Source organism: Moschus berezovskii, chromosome 10 (assembly GCF_049115385.1).
Source record: "Moschus berezovskii isolate FMDL1 chromosome 10, NW_MosBer_1.0, whole genome shotgun sequence".
NCBI lineage: Eukaryota > Metazoa > Chordata > Mammalia > Artiodactyla > Moschidae > Moschus > Moschus berezovskii.
The window spans coordinates 109,625,796-109,648,510 of NC_142469.1; the positions used below are offsets into that span (position 1 = coordinate 109,625,796).

Consider the following 22,715-nt stretch of genomic DNA (forward strand, 5'->3'; position numbering starts at 1 on the left):
ATGAAGTCAAAGTGCACAGGCGTTAATGATTTGCTGCTTCGTTTGCTGGGGGCTTTATCCTCGGTTCGGAGATCGTGGCTGAGAGAAACATAAAAGGGAAATAAAGTGGAATGAACAATAAAACGGAATGAAATAACAAAAGGGAAATAAACTGTAAACGTGGGAATAAAAACATTGGTCAGGAGTTTTTGTTTCTATGGGGATGTTCTTTTTAGAGATAAGAACATATTCTTGTTTCAGTGAGAATTCTCATTTCTTACTGGGGTAAGGGAATGACGTTGGGAAAATGCTTCAGTCTCCTTTGGACTCTGAGTCACTACTGCTCGGGGGTGTCTGCAGGGGACTGTGCCCCCCAAACCACAGAATGGCCGTGAGCTGCGTGCCTGGCCTCGAGCACACCCCTCAGCGCTCCTGGCCAGGGGCAGGCCTCCGGTCACTTCTCAGACCCACCTCTGCACAGGCGGCCACAGGCCTCTCCAGACACAAGCCTCGCAAGTTTTCCCGGTGTCTGAGAGCCTGAACACACACCAGTCAGTGGCCAGACCTCCCGTGAGCACGGGGCTGGAGGCTCAGCTGGCGCCTGCCTGCCAGGAAGACCCCCTCCTACTCATCTGCAGCCAACATCCCAGGAAGCAGGCCTGCAGGACGTCAGATCGCCATCTGCAGTGACCGTCCATGACAGGGCTGCCGGGGGTGGCTGTGATGGGCTGCCCCGACCCGGCAGGACTGACCTGCAGTGGACAGCTGCCCACTTCCTGTCTTGCTCCCAGTGCAGGGCCAACTGAAGGACCCCGATTGCACCCTCCCAGGCTCATGGGACCCCCCACTTCTGCTGACCCCTGCAGAGCCCTCCAGCCTCCAGCACTCCTGCCTTCTTCCCACAGGAAGCTCCCCCACCCACCCCTGTCTGCCCGGCCTTGGCCAGCGCTGGTGACGCTGGTTCTGATGGTGGCTGACCCCTGGCTTCAGCAGCCCTGTGTGGACAGCCCCCACCTGGGGGTGGTCTTTTCTCACTCCCACGCCTCGAGGACTCCCGTGTCCAGGATGAGATCTGGACTCTCTGGGAGCACCCTGCTGGACCCTCTCAGCCTCCCTCCCCCCCGAGCTCCGCATGCCTGCTCAGCCGGCCGTGGGCTCCCTCCCCGCCACCCCCTCTCCCCTTACCTCACCCCTCAGCCCAGCACAGCTTCAACTCCTCCCAGCTAAACCTCTAACTGTGCTGTCCACGTGGAGTCCAAACACTGTTCCTTTGGGCCCCAGTGCCTGACATTGACCTCTTCAGGGGCTGATAGGTCGTCCTTAAGAAGACGCTTGAGAGTCCCTTGATCTGCAAGGAGATCCAACCAGTCAATCCTAATGGAAATCAGTCCTGACTGCTCATTGCAAAGACGGATGCTGAAGCTCCAATACTTTGGCCACCTGATGTGAAGAACTGACTCATTGGAAAAGACCCTGATGCTGGGAAAGATTGAGGGCAGGAGGAGAAGGGGCCGACAGAGGATGAGATGGTTGGATGGCATCACCGATTCAATGGACATGAGTTTGAACAAACCCTCGGAGAAAGTTCCTTCAGGACAGGGAAGCTGGAGTGCTGCAGCCCATGGGGTCGCAGAGCCAGACACGACTGAGTGACTGAACAGCAGAGGCGGCAGGTCATCTTGCTGGCTGCATATTTTCCCCAAGTGGACAACGCTTCCCCAGAGCTGGCGCCCCTGGTTTTCTGCAGCCCACCCCAGCAGCTGGTGCAGTTCCTGTAATCAGCAGGGGCTCAGAGAAGGTGCCTGAGTGCAGGGAGCGGTGACGACAGGCTCTGGGTGGTCGCCCAGCTGCCCCCCCGGTTGTACGAGAAATACGCAGGGTGCGAGTCTCTCCCTGCAGCCCTCTGTGCTTTCGTTCTCGTCTTCCCACTTCCCGCTCTGTTCGTGCTGACGGGCTGTGGGTGTGGAGCCACCCCCTCTTGGGGTTTAAACTACAGAAATTCTGAGATGGTGGTGCTCGTGGGCGAGGGTTTATTTTGGATCTGTAAGGGTGCCGCCCTCGTGAGCTGTTCCCAATCCCCCTGGGGCCCCCTTCAGGACTCTTCCACTCCATCCCCAGGACCCCCTCTAACGCCATCCCACGGGAGGTCAGGGCGTCAGCGCAGGAACCCGGGGACAAGCACATTCAGGCGGTAGTAGGAGAAAAACCTTCTGCTTCCTTAAATCAAACAAGGTGGTTTGATAAAATGGCTGGGGTATCTTCTCTGATACAATTACACGGTTTTTCTAATTTTTATGAATTAGCTATTCTTATCTGTTTAATTTCTATCTTAGTTTGACTTTGATACTTAAAAAACTAGTTTATATATTCACTTTCTTGTGAAAATATTTGTATTTCAGTCATGCTGGAAGTTACAAATGCTTCCTAATGCTCTCAAAAGTCAGAGAGTAAACCTCTTTTTTTTTTTTTTTTGGCTTCAGGGATGGGGAAATAGCTCACCCACCTTCAAATGCACTGGAAGAACCCGCACCTTCGAGTAATCCTCCGCCCTCCCCGGTCACAGGCCACCTCCAGCCCAGAGCAGCTGCCTGCTTCGCCTTCCCTTCATCCTGAACAGTTACGACCATATCTGTTCAGAAGAAAATCATGCTAAAAACACAAATTATTCAGGCAAATAAATGGAGTGTCTCAGTTAATCCATTTCTGCACATTCTGCCCTCGACCTTCTGCCTTCCTTGAGTATCTTTCTTGTCTGAATTTATAGCACCTCTGGGTTGGCGACGGGCTCTGCCTTCTTGCCACTGATGTTCTCAAGTTTAAGTCTGTGCTTTTAGGTATTTTCCCAAAGAGCCCTCCCCATGGTGCTTGCCAGATGGCCTGTGATGTTCCCGGGGGTCAGAGACCCTCGCCGTCTGTCTGTCTGATACGCTGTCTGTCTGGCCCTCCATCTGCTCTTTATCCAGCCCCAGCCTCCTCTGCGACTGTGACCTCCTGGTCAACAGCTGTCCAGGGGGACAGGCTGTTGGCATGGTTGGATTGCTGGTTGGTTGTTCGGCATGGTTACTTTACTGGGTTTTGGCACGGTTGGATCGCTGGTTGGTTGTTCGGCATGGTTGCTTTTCTGGGTTATTGGCAGGATTGGATCGCTGGTTGGTTGTTCGGCATGGTTGCTTTGCTGGGTTTTGGCACGGTTGGATCGCTGGTTGGTTGGTTGGCATGGTTACTTTACTGGGTTTTGGCACGGTTGCATCGCTGGTTGCTCAGACAGGCCCAGCATCATCTAGGTGGGGACGCATTCCTGTCTGGCTCACTTCAGAGGCTGAATCATGAGGAAACAGCCCGGCTTCCGAGAAAGAGAAGCACTGTCGGACACCCGCTGCACCCCTGTTGCACTGACCCTGCAAGACCTTAGCCAGAGGCAGAGCCCGAGGGCTCTCTGCGGAGCAAGGACAGAGTCCCTGATGACGACAAAGGAAGTCTGCACTTTGCGAAAGCGGCACCAGCCCCTGAACTGGGAGGAGCCCTGCTGACCCAAGAGGACGTCACGCAGAGCGGGACACACCTGTGGAGGGAGCCTCACGGCCGGTTCCCAGGGCGGTCAGTGAGGGACGCAGGCTGTGGACACTGTGAGGACGGCAGCAGGGCTGGCCTCTCAGCCAGGATCCTCTCACAGGAACCCCACCTTCGCAGAGGCCCCGGAGAACCCGGGACCCCTCCCCTCCTAGTCCACGTGGAGAGAATCAGACCACGAAAGAGAACTAGGCCCTGTGAGCTGTGCTGTGGTCGCTCGGTTGTGTCCGACCCTTTGTGACCCCATGGACTGTAGCCCGCCAGGCTCCTCTGTCTACGGGATTCTCCAGGCAAGAGTACGCCCTCCTCCAGGGGGAATCTTCCCACCCCAGGGATCGAACTCAGGTATCCCGCATTGCAGGCGGATTCTTTACCATCTGAGCCACCAGGGAAGTCCAAGAACACTGGAGTGGGTAGTCTGTTCCTTCTCCAGGGGATCTTCCTGCCCCAGGGATCAAACTAGGGTCTCCTGCATTGCAGGTGGACTCTTTACCAGCTGAGCCACCAGGGAAGTGCCTGTCCCGTGCTCAACCTTTCACCAAAAAGCCCGTCACTGGTAGGTTTGGCTTCTCCCTCCAAATATCAACAGCTTTAGAAAAAGCTTAGGAAGACCCTTTCAAGTGGATTCCATGAGGCCCACATGGGGATTCTATCCGGACTCAGTGGAGGCCTGTGTATCGACGTCTGTGCCCGGCCCTTGGAAACGGGGGCATTTCAGAGGTTGTATAGAAAGCGGTGCCTCCTTTCTGCCCTCACTTCTGGAAACCACCCAGTCTGAACAGGGGAATGTCTTTATTCTAAAATGTTAACCTCCAAAGAGTGCATCTTGAGACTGTTTGTTCGTGACTCTCTGGTGTCTGGTATAAAATCTACTATTTCAGCTTGCTTTCTTGCTGTCTGCCTTTAAAAGTTTCTGCCAATCTGTGCATTGAGCCCAGGAGGGGCCGACGGAGCCCAGACCCCCTGAGGCTTCCCGGGGGGGACGCCCCTGCCCATCAGGCCTCCTCTCTGCCTCCAAGCCACAGAAGCAGCCTGGAAAAATTCACGGTAAAGTGTTCTATGAGCTGAAGATTCTCTCAAGCAAGCAGATGCCCCGAAGATCCCACCTTCTGGAAAAGCTGAGGGAAATTTCCTTTGAAAAATAAACACCACATACAAGGGTTTTTTTTCAAAAGCACTTTTATACTCAACACATGAGTGTTGGAAAGAGTGTGGCGTGGGCTCACATGAAGCGCGTTCTCCCCCCGGGGTGAGAGGGCGTCCTCACGGTGGGAAGAACAAGGGTTTGCTGACCACCAGCCACGTCCCTGGGGCGGGGAGGCTACGGGGACAGACTGACTTGCAAAGATAACGGGATTTTGGGTGTTTATTAACCTGGCGTGTTTGACAAGGACTCAGATTCCAACCCTGTTTCTTGAGCACAGTGGTGCAGCCTTCGGGGACACCGCCCGCCCCCCGACGTGCACAGGACGTGCACCCATCCCTGGCCGGGGGCACAGGGCCTGGGAGGCGGGATGTCAGGCCTGCATCGGAGTCCTGCAGACGGTCTCCACTAGGCCCCACGGGTGACGCACCCAGAATCACAGCCTAACCCAGGGGCGACGCACCCAGGGACACTCCGGCAGCTCCTCTGAGGGGACCCCTTTCAAGGGGCAGCTTCTGGGTGGGACCAAGCAGAGCTGTCAGATGGCAGCCCGCACAGCAAACCCCGAGCGAGGCTGGGCTGGTCTTCAGTCAAAAGGCCCCTCTGCCGGCAGGCCCACCCCTCACACCATGGTCATGACCTTCAGGGCGGCTGGCTGGAACCTGCGGATCTTCCTCTTGAGGGCCTTGGAGGCCTTGACGCGGCACAGCCTGGGCACCGGGGGCAGGGGCGGCCTGGAGCTGGCACGGGCCCGCTGGCCCGGCCGCCCGCCGGCCCCCGAGTCGCTGCTGCTGGACTCAGCGTCCCCGAAGCGGCTGGCGGTGTGGTCGCTGGCCTCGTCCCCGCTGCTCTCAGCCGCGGTGGAGAGGAGCAGCGAGGCGCACTCGGGTGAGTGCTCCGAGCCGTCCGACGCGCTGCGGGCGAGGGCGTCCTGCCGGGCCGGCGGGGGCCTGGGCCTGGCGCACACTGGCCGCGGGCCGCCCCCTCTCCGGGCCGCGGGCCTGTGGGGCCCTAGGCCGGGGTCCGGGCGTGCCCGGGCTGAGATCTCCACCGAAGACTGCCACCGGCGCTGCCTCTTCCGCACCGCTCCCCCAAACACCCCCAGCGGCGCGGCTTCCCAGGGGAACAAGGCCTGAGCCGACGCCCGGTGACCCTCCTGCCGCGCCACCAGGAGGGGCACGAAGAAGGACACAGGGTACAGGCTGGACTCGGAGCAGGACCGGCCGGGCGCCTCTGAGGCCAGCGTGGGCCTCCGGGGAGCACCCCCCGACTCTGGGGGCGGCCGGGGGACCCCGAGGGTGCCCCACTGCAGCTGTGGCCTCCCAGGCCCCGCCGTCTTGTCGCTGGGCCCCCTCCTGACCGTCGCAGGCTTAGTCTTGGGGGGCCCCGAGGGGGAAGCTCCGCTGGCAACAAGGTGGGGGTGGGTACAGCGTCCGTCCTCTTGCCCACTCAGCCACCTGCCTCCACTTGTCCAGCCAGTGAGAGCCGGCAGCTGAGCGGGGCAGCGGGGAGCAGCGACCCGGCCACAGGCTAGCTGGGGGGTGTCTGGACGGGCCTCCCCGCGCGCATGGCTGTGACATGGGCCCCTTTCCCCCTCGGCATGGCTGCTGGGGCGTGGGGGGCCCACAGAGGGTGTGGGTGTCGGCCAGGCAAGGCTGTCCCCGCGGGCGGCCCCGCTTGCCACTGCCCTCCCGGGGGTGCAGGCCGGCTTCTCCAGGCCACCTTCACTGTCTGCCTTCCGGCCAGCGAGCTGCGGTGGGACTGGGGACGCCTCCCCTCTGGGGGGCTGCCGTGCACCCCCATGGGCCCGCAGCCGTAGCAGCCGCTCAATGTAGGCCGCGGCTGGGCCGGCCTCAAAGGCACGGACGGAGCTGGGGCCTGCGGGGCTAGTGGGGGGCGGGCGGGGGGGTGCGTGGCCCTCGCTCTGCGGCGTCTCCCTAGCCAGAGCGAACAGCGGGCTCTGCAGGGCCACGGCGTGCAGCGGGCTGGGGTAGGGGTACACCTCCCGGCCGCCCCGGGACACCAGGTCGCGCTGGTACTTGGGGTCCACACCGTGGCAGAGGAAGGGAACGGCCGTGGGGTGCGCCCCGGCTTTCTGCAGCCCCATGCCGGCCGGCAGGGTCCTTTCAAGGTCACCTGGGAAGGAGAAAAAGAGGGAGGCATCAGCGGGGGAAGACACAGGCGCCACCCTGGGGCAGGAAGCGCCCCGACGCCCTGCACACACGGCGTCTGGACATGTGGGCAGCCTCCGCACGCCCAGCACCCGGGCCGCCCCGGCCACAGCGGGGCGGGGGGAGGCGAGGCCGAGACCCTGACGCTCAGTTTCCGCCCTTGTGCGGCAAAGGTGCAGAGGACGCAGTGAGAAGGGGGTCCGGGGACCCCGCGGGCGACCGGGACAAGGTCACGGGACAGACCGCCCCGGGCGACCGGGACAAGGTCACGGGACAGACCGCCCCAGGCGACCGGGACAAGGTCACGGGACAGACCGCCCCTGGGACGTCCGCAGACGCGCCCACCGTCCTGTTGGCTCAGGTCTAGCGCCAGGACGGAGGTGCCTCTCCTCCTTTCGGGACCCTCTGAGGGACAGGGTGGGGGAGCCTCGGGTGAGCTGAATTCTCTTCACGTCCGTGTCCAGCCGTGCTCCACCCTGGTCCCAGGCGGGCCATGGAAGGGTGTGGAAGGATGCTTGTTTTAAATAAGAAGACGTGCTTTTCACTACCACATGCTTGTCACTATGATGGACAGAAGCGGGCCTTTGATTCCTCCGTCCATCCAAAAGCCCACGGAAAGCCTGGAGCAGCCCCTGCTGGGGTGGAACCGCCACGCCCCCACAAGCACAGGGCTCCCTGTTCTGTGCTTGGCAGGTTGGGGCCGCCCCCACCAGGATGTAAACTTGGGGTGCCCCCACCTCCTCGGGGGGGCTCGAGGGCCCCAGGGGTCTCCCACCGCCTGGCTCTCCTCACCTGTGGACACCGGCCGCGGCCGGGGCTCCTCCTGCAGTAGCTGGCCTGGCCCCTCCTCGCTGGCCGGGGGCCCCCACGCAGGCAGGGGGACCCCGTACACGGCGGTCTCGTCGGCCGACCGGGGCCGGCAGTCCCCCCAGCCAGGCCCGGCCTTGGGGGCGGCGGGCAGCAAGGTGCCCAGGGAGCAGGACACGTGGTCGCTGCACACAGATGTGCAGGAGGTGGACAGGGAGCAGGAGCCGCCGTCGCTCAGCTCGTAGAAGCCTGGTGGGGACACAGGCGCTCAGTGCGGTCCAGGGGGCCCCACGCGACGGGGCCGTGGGGCTCGGGGGACGTGCCCGGGGCGGGGATGCCGAGGACCCCCGCTGCCTCCTGTTCCCCCCGCCGGGGGTTCAGCGGGCCCTCCACCCTCGCCCAACCCCTGCCCACCACGTGCTCACCCCTCTCTGGGGCGAGCGGCTCATGCCCCCACGTGACCTCTCCTCTCCCCTCCCTCCTTGAGCCCCTCAAACTCTATCTGAGGCATCAACCAGAAAAGGCGTGGCATTCGGGGAGGCCCCTGCCGGGCCTGCTGCATGCATGACAGCCCAGGCCGCGGAAGGATCTTGCAAACAGAGACAGAAAGACGCGGCAGAGCGCACTGTACTTGGGGAGACGCTGGTCTCCCGGGTTTGCTGCCTGAGCCGCCATCTGAACCTGGAACCTGGAGAGGAAGCTAGGTACCCAGGACCGTGTTGGTCAGAACGATGCCAACCATCGCTGTGTGACCTTGAACGACCTTGACCCCAGGCACACAGGCAGCGGGAGGACGCAGTACTGCCCTTAGGCTGCATAAACCCATGGACTCAAAATGAGTCCTGCTGTTACACAAAAGCGGTTACTTACAGCCTCCACATCAGCTCCACCTGAACAAGGCCCAGAATATGCCTCGGCCCAGAGAGAGGAGAGAAACTCACGCGGTTTCTTCCCCCCAAAGCAGCATTTTCCCAACTAAACAGTGCATACAGCACACTCTTTTCTTTTTTCCCATGAATGCTAAGTCGCTAAGTCGTGTCCGACTCTTTGCAACCCCATGGACTGTAGCCCACCAGGCTCCTCTGTCCATGGGTTTCTCCAGGCAAGAATACTGGAGTGGGTGGCCATGCCCTCCTCCAGGGGATCTTCCCAGCCCAGGGATTGAACCTGCGTCTCTTATGTCTCCTGCATTGGCAGGAGGGTTCTTTACCACCAGCGCCCCTTGGGAAGCCTCCCTTTCTTCCCAATCACACTTAGATACAAGCATTGAAAGGTTCGGATCCTTCCGTGATGCGTGCTGTAGGACGCGGCGGTGGCTCATGACCCCGGGGCCTGAGCAGCAGCTGGCTCGCCAGCTGGCATACCTGAGCTGGGCCTGCTGTCGCTGTCCGCGGCTTCGCTGGGGCCCCTGAGCACGTCCAGCTGCAGCGCACTGATCTGCCGGTCCAGCTGGTCCAGGTGTGTCTGCAGGCCGACATCCTGGCGTCTCAAGCGGTCCTAGGAAGGGACAGATGAGGGCACCGGCCGTTCTGAGTACAGACCAGGAGGCCGGGGCACCCTGTGAAGCTGCCTTACTCACGGCAACCTCTCCAACCCCCCACGAACTCCAGCCTGCAGCCCTGCGCCCCGCCCCACACACGGCCTCCTGGCCACTGTCGCCGGTTCCTCTTCCCAGGTACAGATGCTGGAATCAGCGATGGTCACTTAGACACCTTCTTTTATAAGGAGACAGGGTAACGCAGCTTACGAGAGTGGGAGTGGGATCTAAACCAGCCCGAGGTCCCCGCCTCCAGCAGGAGCCACTGAGGGTATTTTCAAGGTCTTTCCATCTCTGCAAGAGCCTGCTGTCCCCGGCTTGCACCTTGTGGACCCTGCATCTGGCGCCTGTGCCAACACACCGCTTCACGGCGGCCCGTCCATGGCACCGGGGGGCTGGGCTTTCAGCTCTTCAGGGGGACAAGAGAGTCCCCAGGAGAGAAAAAGGGCCCTGCCCTCTGCAGAGCTTTAGCCTGCACAGCGCAGGTGTGCCCCCCTGGTGGCTCAGATGGTAAAAAATTGCCTGCAGTGCAGGAGACCCAGGTTTGATCCCTGGGTCGGGAAGATCCCCTGGAGAAGGGAATGGCAACCACTCCAGTATTCTTGCCTGGAGAATCCCATGGACAGTCGAGCCTGGCAGGCCGCAGTCCCTGGGGCCACAGAGAGCTGGACACGACGGAGCTGTGGTGTCCCAAGGATGAACGAACAGAGTGAACAAGCAGGCTTTCATGGAGGCAGAGAACAAACTGGACCCTTATCGTCCTTCCCTCCCCGTGTCGCGCCGTTAACAGCCCTCAGGTCCTCCTGAGCAGCATAACCTGTCTCCCCTCCCACCCACAGGGAGATGGCATTTGCTTCCTCTCCCGCACCCGGGGCACCTGCCTCGTCCAATCAGCACATGACCCGCAAGGCCCCATCCCACGCCTGGCACCTGGGCAGAAAGATGCACCAAGGACCCTGTTCAGGGTCGGCCCTCCCTTGAGCTTGCCCGCTGTTCTAACAGCATCTCCCACACTAATAAACTCCATTCTCCTCTCCTTCAGCCTCATATCTGGAAATTCTTTTCCAGTTCGACATGAGTGACTGACACACACATGGCTCGCACAGGAGGCGCTGAGAATGGTCCTGCAGGGCTCTGGGGAGCGGGGCCGGGCCTGTAGGAGGGGGAGCCCGGCGCCGGGGTGGACGCAGCCTGCGCTGCCCAGCACCCCTCTGGGCCCACCTCCCAGCTCTGTCCTGCCCCAGGCCTCAGCTTCCCCGGCTGTGAGATGGGTTACTGCGAGTGTTAACTACACGCGTGTAATACTACACGTGTATATCATGTAATACACACACATGGATGCGGTCAATGCTCGCAATGCACGCCCACACGCGTCCACACACACGTGAAACCGCACTCGCGACTCACAAACGCTGACGCCCTTCCTTCAGCGATAAAGCTGGGCCCTGCTGTTGAGGCTCTCGTTCTGATTAGCAATGAAGTTCAAGGCCAATAATTAGTGAGTGTAATTATATGGATCTTCCTGTTTAACAAGGTGATTAATTGTATTTCTATTTATTATATAGGAAAGGAGGAATTACTTCAGCAATTTCAATAATTTGAGAAGTCAGTCCCAGTGGGGGCAGGTGGCAGCAGCTTCTGATCCTCACGGGACGATGCCGTTGGCACACTGCTCTGGGTTAGGGGCTGAGAGCTCGGCACCTGGTGGGTGGACCCATCCGGTCCAAGCCCACTTTCCTCAGGACCCGATGCAAGGGTCTCAGAACAACCCCCACATTTTGCAGCAAGACAGTCTCCAGTCTTATGGAACAGTACCTAAACATAACAATGCGGACGGCACTCCCGAGTTCATTCACGACTTACACACTCAGAACCACTGAGACCGCCTGGGCACCTTTGCCCCTGAACGTCCTCAGAGAGGGAGACCCTCCCCAGGTGGGTGGCCCTACCTGAGAGCTGTGGGCGGGCTCCAGGATGGGTTCCAGCCAAGGAGAAACACTTAGATTCAAACAAAGGGAGTTTGTATTGCATGAGACTTTCTCCTCCCGTAAAGGAGACCCTGGGGCCCATGGAAGCCTCAGCTGCCTGCTCAACCACACTTCTGGGTTTAAACTCGTCAATGAGACTGCCTCCCTCCCCAGCCACGAGCCCCTTCCTCCTGAAAGAGGCCCCCTCTGGCTTTTTCCTCCCTCTCCAGCCCCGTCCCCCCACCAAAATTGACCCTGGGCTGTTTGTGCTGGAATAAATGCTTGCCTGGCCTGGCCTGCGGCTGGCGGTTTCTGTTTAATGTCAAAAGGCCCCGGTACCTTCCAGGGCATGACCGTGTCCCCAGGACCCCGCCGCAGGGCGACAGGGCGTCTCACCCCGGACATTCACTGTCCTCCATGGGGTGGGGGTGTGTGTCTCTGCTTGTCGTTAACCGCCCGTGGGCTCTAAGGCTGTGCTAAGTCAGAGGTTCCTGGGGAGCCTGCACTGAGCATGACCCGTCGCGGAGCGGGGCACACAGCATTCCTGCACTCGCACGCATTGCTGCAGAGACGGGCGCGTGGCAGAAATGTCATCATGGGGTAAACGGGACGGCAGCGCTGCACGGGCTCCCTCCAGAGCAGAGAGCCTCGCTGTCCCCGCGCCCCCGACGCACCGCAGGCCTTCCGGCTCACGTTTGGGGCAGCATGTCCTGTCTGAGTCCCCCAAACCTCGTGAGGGGCAAGGGTCTGCTGTGAAGGAGAGACAGCAGGTTCCCAGGAGCGGGGAGCCCCCGGGGGCATCCATTTAGACCCCCGAGCTCCCTACAACACCAACTAACTGAGACTAGGGTGCACCTGGAAACCTGCACTTTGATAAGCTCCCCAGGGACCAGCGTTCCGTGACCACGAACGCTTGAGAACTTCTACCCAGGGAAACCATTACAACCAGACGTCTGGCCAGCCCCGTCTCCGGACTGCTGACTTCACAGGCTGCAGAGGCAGAGCTGATTTCCTGCTGTTTGGCCCTTTCGCCGCATCTGCAACCCGGCGTTCTAGCCCTCTCAAAGCTCTGCAGCAGATTCGAGGGTGAGGGAGGGAAATGTCCTCACATTTGGGGTACAGAGATGGCATCTAGAACACCTTGGCCCTCTCCCCCAAACCCGGGCACACGCACAGGAAGCAGCTTGGGCATCCGTCCTGTGGCACTGCGAGAGCCCCACCCGGCTGAAGGAGAGGCCCTCGGGAGGCCAGGGTCCCATGGGAGCTTCGGGGGCCATGGGCGCTGGCGCCACACAGGGGGGCCTGGCCCGGCCTGTGGACGCCCCTGCGCCTCCCCGTGACCTTGAGCCAATCCGTGTCCCCCAAGAGTGGCCCAAGGACAGCACCAGGCGCTGCGGCTCGGACGGAAGTCAGACCCCCAGCTCCTGCTAAATGCCAGCGCCTGGCAGGGAGGAGGAGCCGCTGCCGCTCAGGCCGGGCAGCATGACCAGCGGGAAACTCCCCACAGGGTCCCAGCAGGGGCCCAGAGCCTGTGCTCTCGCCCCCCCACCCCCCGGGCCCCTCTCGCGCTAGCGGCTCCTGGCGGGATGTGGAGCTTGCAGGCTCTCTGGGGCGTCCACGGCTTCCCATCAGGGCCGCTGGGAACCTGACCTTGACGGAGACGGAAGGGCAGCTGCGTCTTTGGGAAGGACGACCCTGGAAGACGGACAGGTGACCGCAGCGCCGGCCACAGGGGCAGGGTCAGAGGTCACAGGCTTTCCTGAGCTCAGAATTCTAGGTTGCGGAGACGGTAAACACTGAAACCTTCTTCCCCTTTGCTGTCAGCAGTAACGGTAGCTCGTTTATTTATCCAGTAAAGACTCACTAAGCACCTACTTCACGCTTCCTGCTGTGACTTCAGCCGCAGCAATTAACAAGGCGCAGCTCCTTGTGGTAAGTGTTGATCTGGTGACCGCTCCTAAAGGCAGCGTAAATCCCCCAGGTGCTCAAGCTCATTCGCACTTGGGACATCTGCGGACAAAGCTACTTCGGGTCCCATAAAAGTTCTTCCTGTCTTCACACCCGATTGGCGCCCCCTGCCCAGGTTAACCCAGGGTGGGTGGCAGGGGGCCCTGCCTGAGCCGCGAGTTACCCAAGTGTGAGACAGAGATGGAGGCAAAGGCCCTGCGATTGCACCCTCCACTACAGAACTGGGACCACTCCTAATACTTTCCCTGTAAGAAAGATGGGAGCCTGTTAATCGCTGGGCTGATGTCACACGTACTCAATTCTTCTTCTCTTCTGTGCCAGGAACAAAGTTTCAAGACAAAGCATGCGTGTTCCTTCTGGTCCCCACATTAAAAAAAAACAACAAAAAAACCGGTTTGATCTTCTCTCCCAAAAGGCTACTTGTAATTAGAGGCTGAGAACCCACAAGTCTGATCGGTATATGACTTAAGCTCAGTTAATCATCAACTGTGCTCCAGCTCCCCCACAGAACAATGCACAGCAGCACCCCGGAGCTCCTTCCCATCACACGCATGTCAGGCGCCTTTGCAGGCTTTTGTGTGCCTCCTCCACACAGGCGCGTGCACACACACACACACACACACACACACATACACATGGAAGCTACACCTGCAGCTCTGCTGGATTAGATGTCAGGGGCGGGGTCGGTGAAAAGCCCATAAAATCCCACTAGGTAACTGGCTCCTTGCCTCCATGGAGGAGCCGGGGTCCCAGGAGGAGAGGCTGCATATCAGGAAACAATGTGGGGAGACAGGATCCTGGGAGGCAGCGCAAGACACTAGGCTTCCGGTTCTCTAACCCAGAAGCAGCTCACGGATCACTGACATGACACGACCGCGCTAAGCTGACAGCAATGTGGCAGCTTCACCCAGCCTGCTTTGTACAGACAGCAACTTTAAACAGGGCCGAGTTAACTTCTCAGTCAAAAGACGTTCCACTTGGAGCGACAGAGTCAACTCTCAAACAGGCATCTTTCTGTGGACTGTAGCCCACTCAGTCATGTCTGACTGCTCCTGACCCCATGGACTGAAGCCCTCCAGGGTCCTCTTTCCATGGGATTCTCCAGGCAAGAACACTGGAGTGGGTAGCCATTTCCTCCTCCAAGGGATCTTCCAGACCCAGGGATTGAACCCAGGTATCCTGCATTGCAGGCAGATTCTTTACCGTCTGAGTCACCAGCGAAGCCTAATTTTTCGTTAAAAAAGTACCATAACCCTGCAAAAACTCTCTTCAGCTAATGCCAATACATGAAGTGAAATCACACAGCAGATCAACAACGGGGCAGTGAGCTGAGTGTCCTCAATGGCACAAAAGGGCCCTGCGTGTGCCGCCGGCTGGCCCAGGAGCCTTGGTTCCACCGCCTCTCCGTCCAGAGGACACACCTCTTTTCGTAGGTCAGGTTACATTTTAAAGTTGGAGAGGACTCATCAGATCCACTCCTAGTCACAATGACACGACCCCAGAGCTCAGCCTGGGCGCAGGGCAGCTGGGGGGCTCTAGGCACGCTGTCCCCCGACCCACTCCCCTGGGAGACGCTGGCGCCCGGAATAGGCATTCCAAGGAGCCCCCGCAGGGCAAACCGATTTGATGCGTTCTTATCAGCGCAAGAGGGAAACTCCAACACAGGAATTCATCCTCAAAGTCTGTGTGCGCGGGGCGACACGCAGAGCCGGGGGCAGCCCCAAGGCGCGGGCGGGCCGGGCAGCTCTCAGCACCCGCATCCGTGGGGCCTCCGCGTCGGTCTGCGTCCGGACCGAGCTGCGTGCTCTGAGGCCGCCGAGAGTGCCCCTCGATCGGCCGCCTCCCGCGCCCCCCGCAGCCCCCGCGCGCTCCTTACCAGCTGCTCCTGCAGCGCCGCCAGGGCCGCCTCCAGCCGCAGCTCGTGGGCGCGGGGTCCGCGGGGGGCGGCGGGCCCGGGCGGGGGCGGCCCGGCCAGCGCGCCCCACACGCGCGCCTGCTGCCGGGCGCGCAGCCCCCGCAGCTCGTGCAGCCCTGCGAGCGCCGCGCGCAGCCTGGCGCCCACCCGGCGGCGGTCCCAGCTCGCGGGCCCCGGCGGGCAGCCCGGCGCCCACATCCCGCGCTCCGCCCCGCGAGCCGCCCCGGCCTCGCTCCCGGCCTCCGGAGCGCCCGGCCGTGCGCGCGGCCTCCGCGCCGCCGCCGCTCCCCGCCCCCGGCCCGCGGGCCGCCGAGGCCGGCTGGGACCTATCGGTGGCCTCGGAGGCGGCGTCTGCACCCGCCCCGGGGTCACAGCGGCCTCCCCCGGGCCCGCCCCGTTGGCGGGGCCCCGCGCCCTGGGCCCCCGGGCCGCGCGCTCCCGGGCGCTCCGGAGGGCGCGCAGGGACCCCGGAGGGGGTCTCCGGGGGAAGAGCCGCCGAGCGGGCGGCGGAAAGGTGTTAAAGTAGACTGAAGGCGGTGGGAGGTTTTGTTCAGGTTAAAAGCAAGTTTTAAAAAAACAAATTGCTGCATAGTATCGCATTGTAGGATTGTTACCATTATAATTTGAAAAAAGAAAAAGCTCCCCTTTTCATAGAAACCTCAGCTTGTCCTTTTTTTTTTTTTAATTTTATAATGAAAGCTTTTTTGAGATATAATTCCCCTTTTTAGAATATACAGTTCAATGGTCCCTTAGTGTATTCACCAAGATATAATTCACAGACCACTTAATTCCCCTTTTTAGAATGTTCAGTTCAGTGGTCCCTTAGTATACTCACCAAGAACTGTCTATCACCACAATCACCTTCATGAGGTTTTTACCTCCCTCCCCCAAAGAAGTGTCCAGTCCTCCCGAGGCCCTCCCAACACGAAGCTGTCTGTTTGGGACACTTTATACAAATAGAATCAAACAAGAGATGGTCTTTTAGGACTGACTTCTGTCACTGAGCATGCCTTCAGGGTTCATCCAGGTTGTAGCAAGTATTACTTCTTTTCTTTTTATCGATAAATAATGTTCCACTCTATGACAGGGCCTGCTTTTATTTATCTGTTTATTCCTTAACAGGCTGTTTTCCACTTTGTGGTAACTGTTATGATTAGTGCTGCTATGGAATCCATGTGCAAGTTTTTTCTTTTGGGTGTATGTGGAGATATGTCTTCATTTCTCTTGAGTGTTGACCTAAGAGTGGAGTTGCTGGGTCCTTGGTAACTTCCGTGTCCAGTCTTCCGAGGAGCTGACAGGCTGCTTCCCATCGTCTCCCGGTCCCATCAGCGCTGTCTGAGGGTTCCAAGTGCTCCACACCCTCACCAGCATCAGTCTTTTCGGTGTTAGCTGTTCCAGGGTGAATGAAGTGGTCTCTCATTGTGACGTTGATTTCCGTTTTCCTCGTGGCAAGTGGTGCTAATATCTTTTCACCTGCTTATTGGCTGTTTGTGTGCCTTTAGCAAAATGTCTGTTAGATCCTTTGCCCATTTTTTAAAAACTGGGTTGTCTTCTTCATTTTGAAATGTAAATATTTTTTGCGTGTTCCAGATACACTTCCATTTCAGGGACACAGTTTGCAAGTGTTTCATTCACTCTGTGGGGTGTCCTTTCACTTCTTGGTAGTGTGCTGCTGCTGCTGCTGAGTCGCTTCGGTCGTGTCCGACCCTTAGCGACCCCACGGATACTTTACAGCAGAAAGTGTTTAACTTTGACAAGTCCAAATTATCTTTTTGCTGTTGCCTGTTCTTTCAGTGTCATTTCTGGGAAGCCGTTGTCTAACCCAAGGTCGAAGATTACATCTGTGCTTTTCTAAGGCATTCAAAATAGTCGTGATGCTTGTGTTGAAGTCTTTGGTCAGGTTTTAGTTCATTTTTGTGCTTGTGGGGGGTCCAACTTCATTTTTAAACGTGTGAATATTCAGTTTTCCCAGCAGCATTTGTTAGAAAGACAATTTTTTTCCCCCATTAAATTGCCCTGGGACATTTGTTGAAAATCAGTTGATTCAGAAAAATCTGTTCCTGGATTTTCAATTCTATCTCATGAGTGTATCTGTCTATCCTGAAGCCAGTTCTGCATTATTTTGATTATTGCAGCTTTGTAGTAAGTTTTCCAGTCAGGAAGTGTGAGTCATCAACTTCCGTTCTTTTTCGAGACTGTTTTGGCTATTCAGGGTTCGTTGCGCTTCCACCTGAGTTTTAAGCGTAGCTTGTCAATTTCTGCAAAGAAGGCAGCTGGAATTTTGAGGGCAACTGCTTGGAATCTGTCTATTGATTGAAGAAGCATTGCTGCCTTAAGGGTGAGTCTTCTGAACCATAAATGTGGGTGGTTTTTCCACTTGTTTAGGCCTTTAATGAACAGTGTTCTGTAGTTTTCAGTGTTCAAATTTTACACTTCTTTTGTTAAACTTATTTCTACAAATTTTATTCCTTTTCAAATTATTGTAAATAGAAATATGTTCTAATTTCATTTTCAGAATGTTCATTGCTATTGTATAGAAATAAGCAATTAATTTGTGTATACTGATCCAAGCAAGCTTTCTGAATTTTTTTTATTAGTTTAATGGATTTTTAGTGGAATGCTTTGCGTTTTAAAAAATTTACAAAATTGTGCCATCTAGACACATTTCTTGCTTTCCTAGTCAGATGGCTTTGATTTGTTTTTCTTGCCTTATCACTCTGCCTGGAACTTGTAGCACAGGCTGAGTAGAGCTGCTGAGAATGGGCGCCCCGTCTTGTTCCCGCCCTTGGAGGGGACGGGCCGTCAGTCTTGGATTCTCAAGTAGCATGTCAGCTGGAGGTTTTCCTTAGGGGCCTTTGATCTGAGGGAAGAAATTCTTACTGAGTCCTAGTTTCTTGAATGTTTGTATTATTGAGTTTTTCAGGTTATGTTTCTTTTGTTTTTTCCCTTGGTAATCTATATTTCTCTTATCTAATATTGAGAAAAAACGTTCAGTTCAGTTCAGTCATTTGGTTGTGTCCGACTCTCCGCGACCCCATGAATCACAGCACGCCAGGCCTCCCTGTCCATCACCAACTCCCGGAGTTCACTCAAACTCATGTCCACAGAGTCGGTGATGCCATCCAGCCGTCTCATTCTCTGTCGTCCCGTTCTCCTCCCGCCCCCAATCCTTCCCAGCATCAGAGTCTTTTCCAGTGAGTCAACTCGTCACATGAGGTGGCCAAAGTATTGGAGTTTCAGGCTGAGACTAAAGAGACCTCAATTCCAAGCTCTTTTGCCTTCAATTTTCTAAACTATAAAATGAGTTTATTAACCATTCCTAATGCTGCTTTCTTCGTAACCAAAAAACAGACAAACGAAATGCATGATTCCTCCTTACATTTCACTCCTAAGAGAGGTTTGGAGAGGGAGGCTGGCCACGGTCACGCGCCTTTCTTATCTCCGTGTCTGTGACTCACTGAATCGTGTCTTTTGAGGAACCGAACCTCTTAATTTTTTATGTAGTTTTACTTATCATTGATCCTGTTTGGGTCATTTTAAAGAAATTTTTGCTTCAAGAAAGTCAAAAACATTATTTAAACTTGAAGATATTATGTAATGCCGCTTCTAGAAACTTTAATTTTACCTTTCTTATTTAGATCTACAATCCCCCTAAAATGGCCTTTCTTTATTGTACAAGACAGGGAGGTCACAGTTTACTTTTTCTCACAGGCACTTCTCAGTGCAATTCTTATTGCCCCAGACGTCTTAGTGTGTGCTTCCCGCACAAACTTGTTATCTTAAATAACCAGTCAGTCCTTAAAGTCAGCAAATTGTCATTGGTTCATAATCATCATCTGATTTTCAGCCCCAGTGCGGGTTTTACCCCAGGCTCGGAGCAGCCCCCTGCAGACTAACACACCTTCCTGTCCTGTCGTGCTGGTGGTCTGAGCCTGGAGAGGGGGCCCGGTCTGTCCTTGGCCCATCACTTAGCACTTTGAAGATGCTGTACTTTCAGAACCAGTCGTTTTGTAGGCTGCTCCTTGATTTCGTCTCGCTGAGGCTCCCTCCTGCATTGGGCTGTGCTTCTGAGCGGGAATATCAGGCTGTATGCAGAGCTCCTTGCGTCTCACCGACGGGGACACTGCACCCCCGCACGACCACCTCATCTGTACCAGTAGCTCTGCGTGTCATCTGTCTACCATCTAGCCCTCCATCTGTTTTGGTAAAAGGTGCTTTGTCCGCTTTGGGCTGTGCTGGGGCTTCGTGGCAGCCCAGGCTTTTCTCTGGCTGTGTGAGCGGGCGCTGCTTTAGCTGCTGAGCGTGGTGGGCTTCTCCCCACAGTGGCCTCTGTCCGTGCGGAGCGCGGGCTCTAGGGCTCGCGGACCTCAGCAGCGGTGACGCGTGCCTCACGGGCTGAGTCGCTTTGAGGCGTGTGGGGTCTTCCTGGATCCGGGGTCAAACCCGAGTCTCCTGCATTGGCAGGAGGCTTCTCCACCACTCAGCCACCAGGGAGCCTCCTGTTAATCCGTTTACCTGTCCATAAATCCATCGGTCAGTCTGTCTGTCTGTAACCGATCAGCTGTCCAGAATGGAGGAGGGGAAGCGGGGGAGGAGGAGTCAAGAGCCCCGAAGAGCTGTGGGTTTTGTCCTCCGCATGGGGCGGGCAGAGAAGGGCCCTGAGGTCCCCGCACTGGCCTGGGGCTGCGGGGGTCAGAGAGGCTGGGTGGTCCTCCCTGAGCCTTGGGCCTCAGTGCTTCTCCTCTGGAGGTGGGCACGGCTCGGGGTGGTGTGAGGCAGTCTGCATGCCCAGTTGCCCCTACAAGCTGGCCTCTGCTGTTCTGGGATTTAGGGATGGGAAGAGAGGACCCGAGGGCTCCTCACCCTCTGTCCTGGGAGCCCGGGGAGGGGAGGCGCTTGCGTCTTTAGGGCTCTTGGGAGCATCTCCTGCATTCCTGGCCTGGAAAGGACATGGGGCCTGAGGCTGCAGACTCTGGACTCCATCTCCTGCCCTGAGTTTCCTGGGGCTCACGTGTCAGCTGTCACCTCCTTCCTTACCCCCTGCCCTCCCCTGGGGTGACAGTGAACTCAGATCAGAGGGGCGGGCCTCTCCTTTGTGAGTGTTGGAGGGTATGAAAATATGTGACTTATACAATGATTATACATTTATGTGGCTCTTAAATATTATCATTTAACTGTAACTAAACAGGGATGGAGGAAATGTGTATAAGATGCCAAGAAAAAACAAACTGAATTAAAACTTGTAAGTGTTTAAAAAGTGCAGCTGCAAACCAGTGGGGTTGCTGTGGAGCAGGAGAAAGTTACGAGTCTGTCCGTTTGCTGTGGTTCTGGGTGGCTTTCTCCACGGGGTAATCTGTTCTCTTGTTTGTTAATTTGTTCTCTTGTTTGTTAACCTGTTCTCTTGTGCAATAAGCCAGTATTCACACGCACACGCACATGACCCTATGTGCTGTTAGAGACGGAAGAGAACAGGAGAAGGTGGGAAGGCCCGGCCTCACACACCCTCCTCCCTCTGACCCCTCCTGGCCCCGCCTTCCTCACCGACGCCCTGGCCCCTCCAGCTCAGCCTCCTGTGGCCCCTCGGTTCCCCAGGGCCTTTGCACGTGCTGTGCCCTCCCCTGAAGTCTCGGCCTCCATGTCCGTGTGGCCTCCTCTCCCCTCCTCATGCCTTTTTCCAGGTCAGGTTCCCATCAGGCCGTCCGGGACCTGGCAGCGCCCCAGGGCTCACTGTCCACTGTTACTTTGTGCAGCACACTGTCTGCTCATATTCTTTAATTTGCTTGTCTGTTACGATCCTTCTTCCCTGTTTGTTTCTCCCACTAGACTGTAAGCTGGGTGAGAACAGAGGCCTTCGTTTTTAAACTGATGCATTTTACGTGCTAGCCTGGCTCCAAGTAGCTGCCTAGTGACATTTGCTGAGTAAACTCTTGGTAATTTGTTTACCATTGAGCTGAAAGGAAACTTTAGAACTATATCTAGGGAATTCCCTGGCAGTCCAGTGATTTTGACTCTGCACTTTCACTGCCAGGACCTGGGTTTGATTCCTGGTCTGGGAACTGAGATCCCACAAGCTGGAGTGGATTGGCCAAAAAAAAAAAAAAACAAAGAGAAAAAAATTATATCATGGTTTTCTTAGATCATCCCCCAGATGATACAATATTTTTGCATTGTTGAGTTTTGTTACAAAAGTAATATGCACGGTTCAAGAGATACGTAAAGAAAATTTAATATTTTCTAATGTCCAACTCAGTGGACATGAATTTGAGCAAACTCTGGGAGACCGTGAAGGACAGGGAAGCCTGACATGCTGCGGTCCATGGGGTCATAAAGAGTCAGATATGACTTAGTGACTGAGCAACAGCAGCAACTCAGTCCCCCTTGGATTAAACCTTGCTTATGTATTCTAAGGCACGGCCGTTCACAGGCCTTTCATCTGTCTGCCTGCGTATCCATCCACCTGAGTGCGTGTGTGTCTGTCCATCCACGCGTGTGTGTGTGTCTGTCTACCCGTCTTTCCATTCACCCATCTTCCAGTGAACATTCAGGGTTGATTTCCTTTGGGACTGACTGGTTTGATCTCTTTGCAGTCCAAGGGTCTCTCAAGAGTCTTCTCCAGTAATTAAATTTAAAAGTTAAGAACGTGATGAGTCGTCTTGACCAATAAAAGAAAAGCTGCCAACGTAGTTGTGTCTTCAGACCTCTCTAGCTATCACCACATTCGCACAGTAGTTGGGAGAATATTCAAAATGAAGAGAGTTATATAGGTATTCCTTACCTAGGGCTCGATAAAGACTATAGTGGCTTGTTTATTCTGATTAAAGAGAAGATGCTAAGAGACTTATAGCGAATACACACTGGCCTCTATGCATGTTAAACCAACCATATGAAATCGATAATTATATTTTTGCCAAAGGCAGTTGGGGATTAAGCAGTTAGGTTCTGTGTCAGCATGTCCATCAGCAGATAGGTTTCCCTTTATCTATAAGATCATCTCATAAAGAAGATTGGGACCTGTGACCTCCCACCAGCAGACTGCTGGGTCAGCTCTCCCGTGTATCTGGGGCTCAGAGGGTGGAGGTTCCTCACTGGCTCCAGGTCCGTGGTGCCTGGGCTGGACCACTGCGTGCAGTTCTGCCCTGAACAGCACTGGGAGTTGCCCCCTGCAGGGTCAGGAGAACATGCCAGATGTTGTGTAACTGATGTCTGACTCCAGCAATCCCAGCTGCCTGCTTGGAAAGGTGAACTCAGTCCACTTTCGAGGCTGCAGTGGGTCACGGGGGAGGCTGGCAGAACATTCATAGTGGGGCCAGCACTCGGTCCTGGGACGAGAGGGGACCGGTGAGCTCTGCTTGTCACCTGGGCTCACAGCTGGTGATGGAGCTCGTCTGATGAGACCCGTGTCTGTCATGGTGGAGGTTTGTTACCTGATGATGCTTTATTTGGTTTTGAAAAACTAGAAGGATGGCTGACGAAGTCTGAATTCAGATTTGTGCAAGTTTTCCATGTCTCTGGGTGTTCGTGAAGGACCTTGAATGTTGTCTCTGGTTTGAGACACATAAAAATCCACGTGAATCCAGGTAAATCATGGATTTAATTATTTAGCAGTAGTTCCTGCCGTTCCTGCGCTTGGATGGAGCAGCGAGCAGGCAGCCCATGG

General features: G+C 56.5%; 1 protein-coding gene across 1 annotated transcript; it reads right to left on the minus strand.

Annotated features, from left to right (window-relative positions):
- Positions 1 to 4,721: 4,721 nt before the first annotated feature.
- On the minus strand, positions 4,722 to 15,256 carry DACT2 (dishevelled binding antagonist of beta catenin 2). The gene is made up of 4 exons (XM_055433703.2): positions 15,020 to 15,256; positions 9,036 to 9,168; positions 7,657 to 7,920; positions 4,722 to 6,829 (listed from the first exon to the last, which is right to left on the minus strand). The coding sequence occupies exons 1-4, from the start codon at positions 15,254 to 15,256 to the stop codon at positions 5,316 to 5,318; spliced, it is 2,148 nt and encodes a 715-aa protein (XP_055289678.2). The 3' UTR covers positions 4,722 to 5,315.
- Positions 15,257 to 22,715: the final 7,459 nt, after the last annotated feature.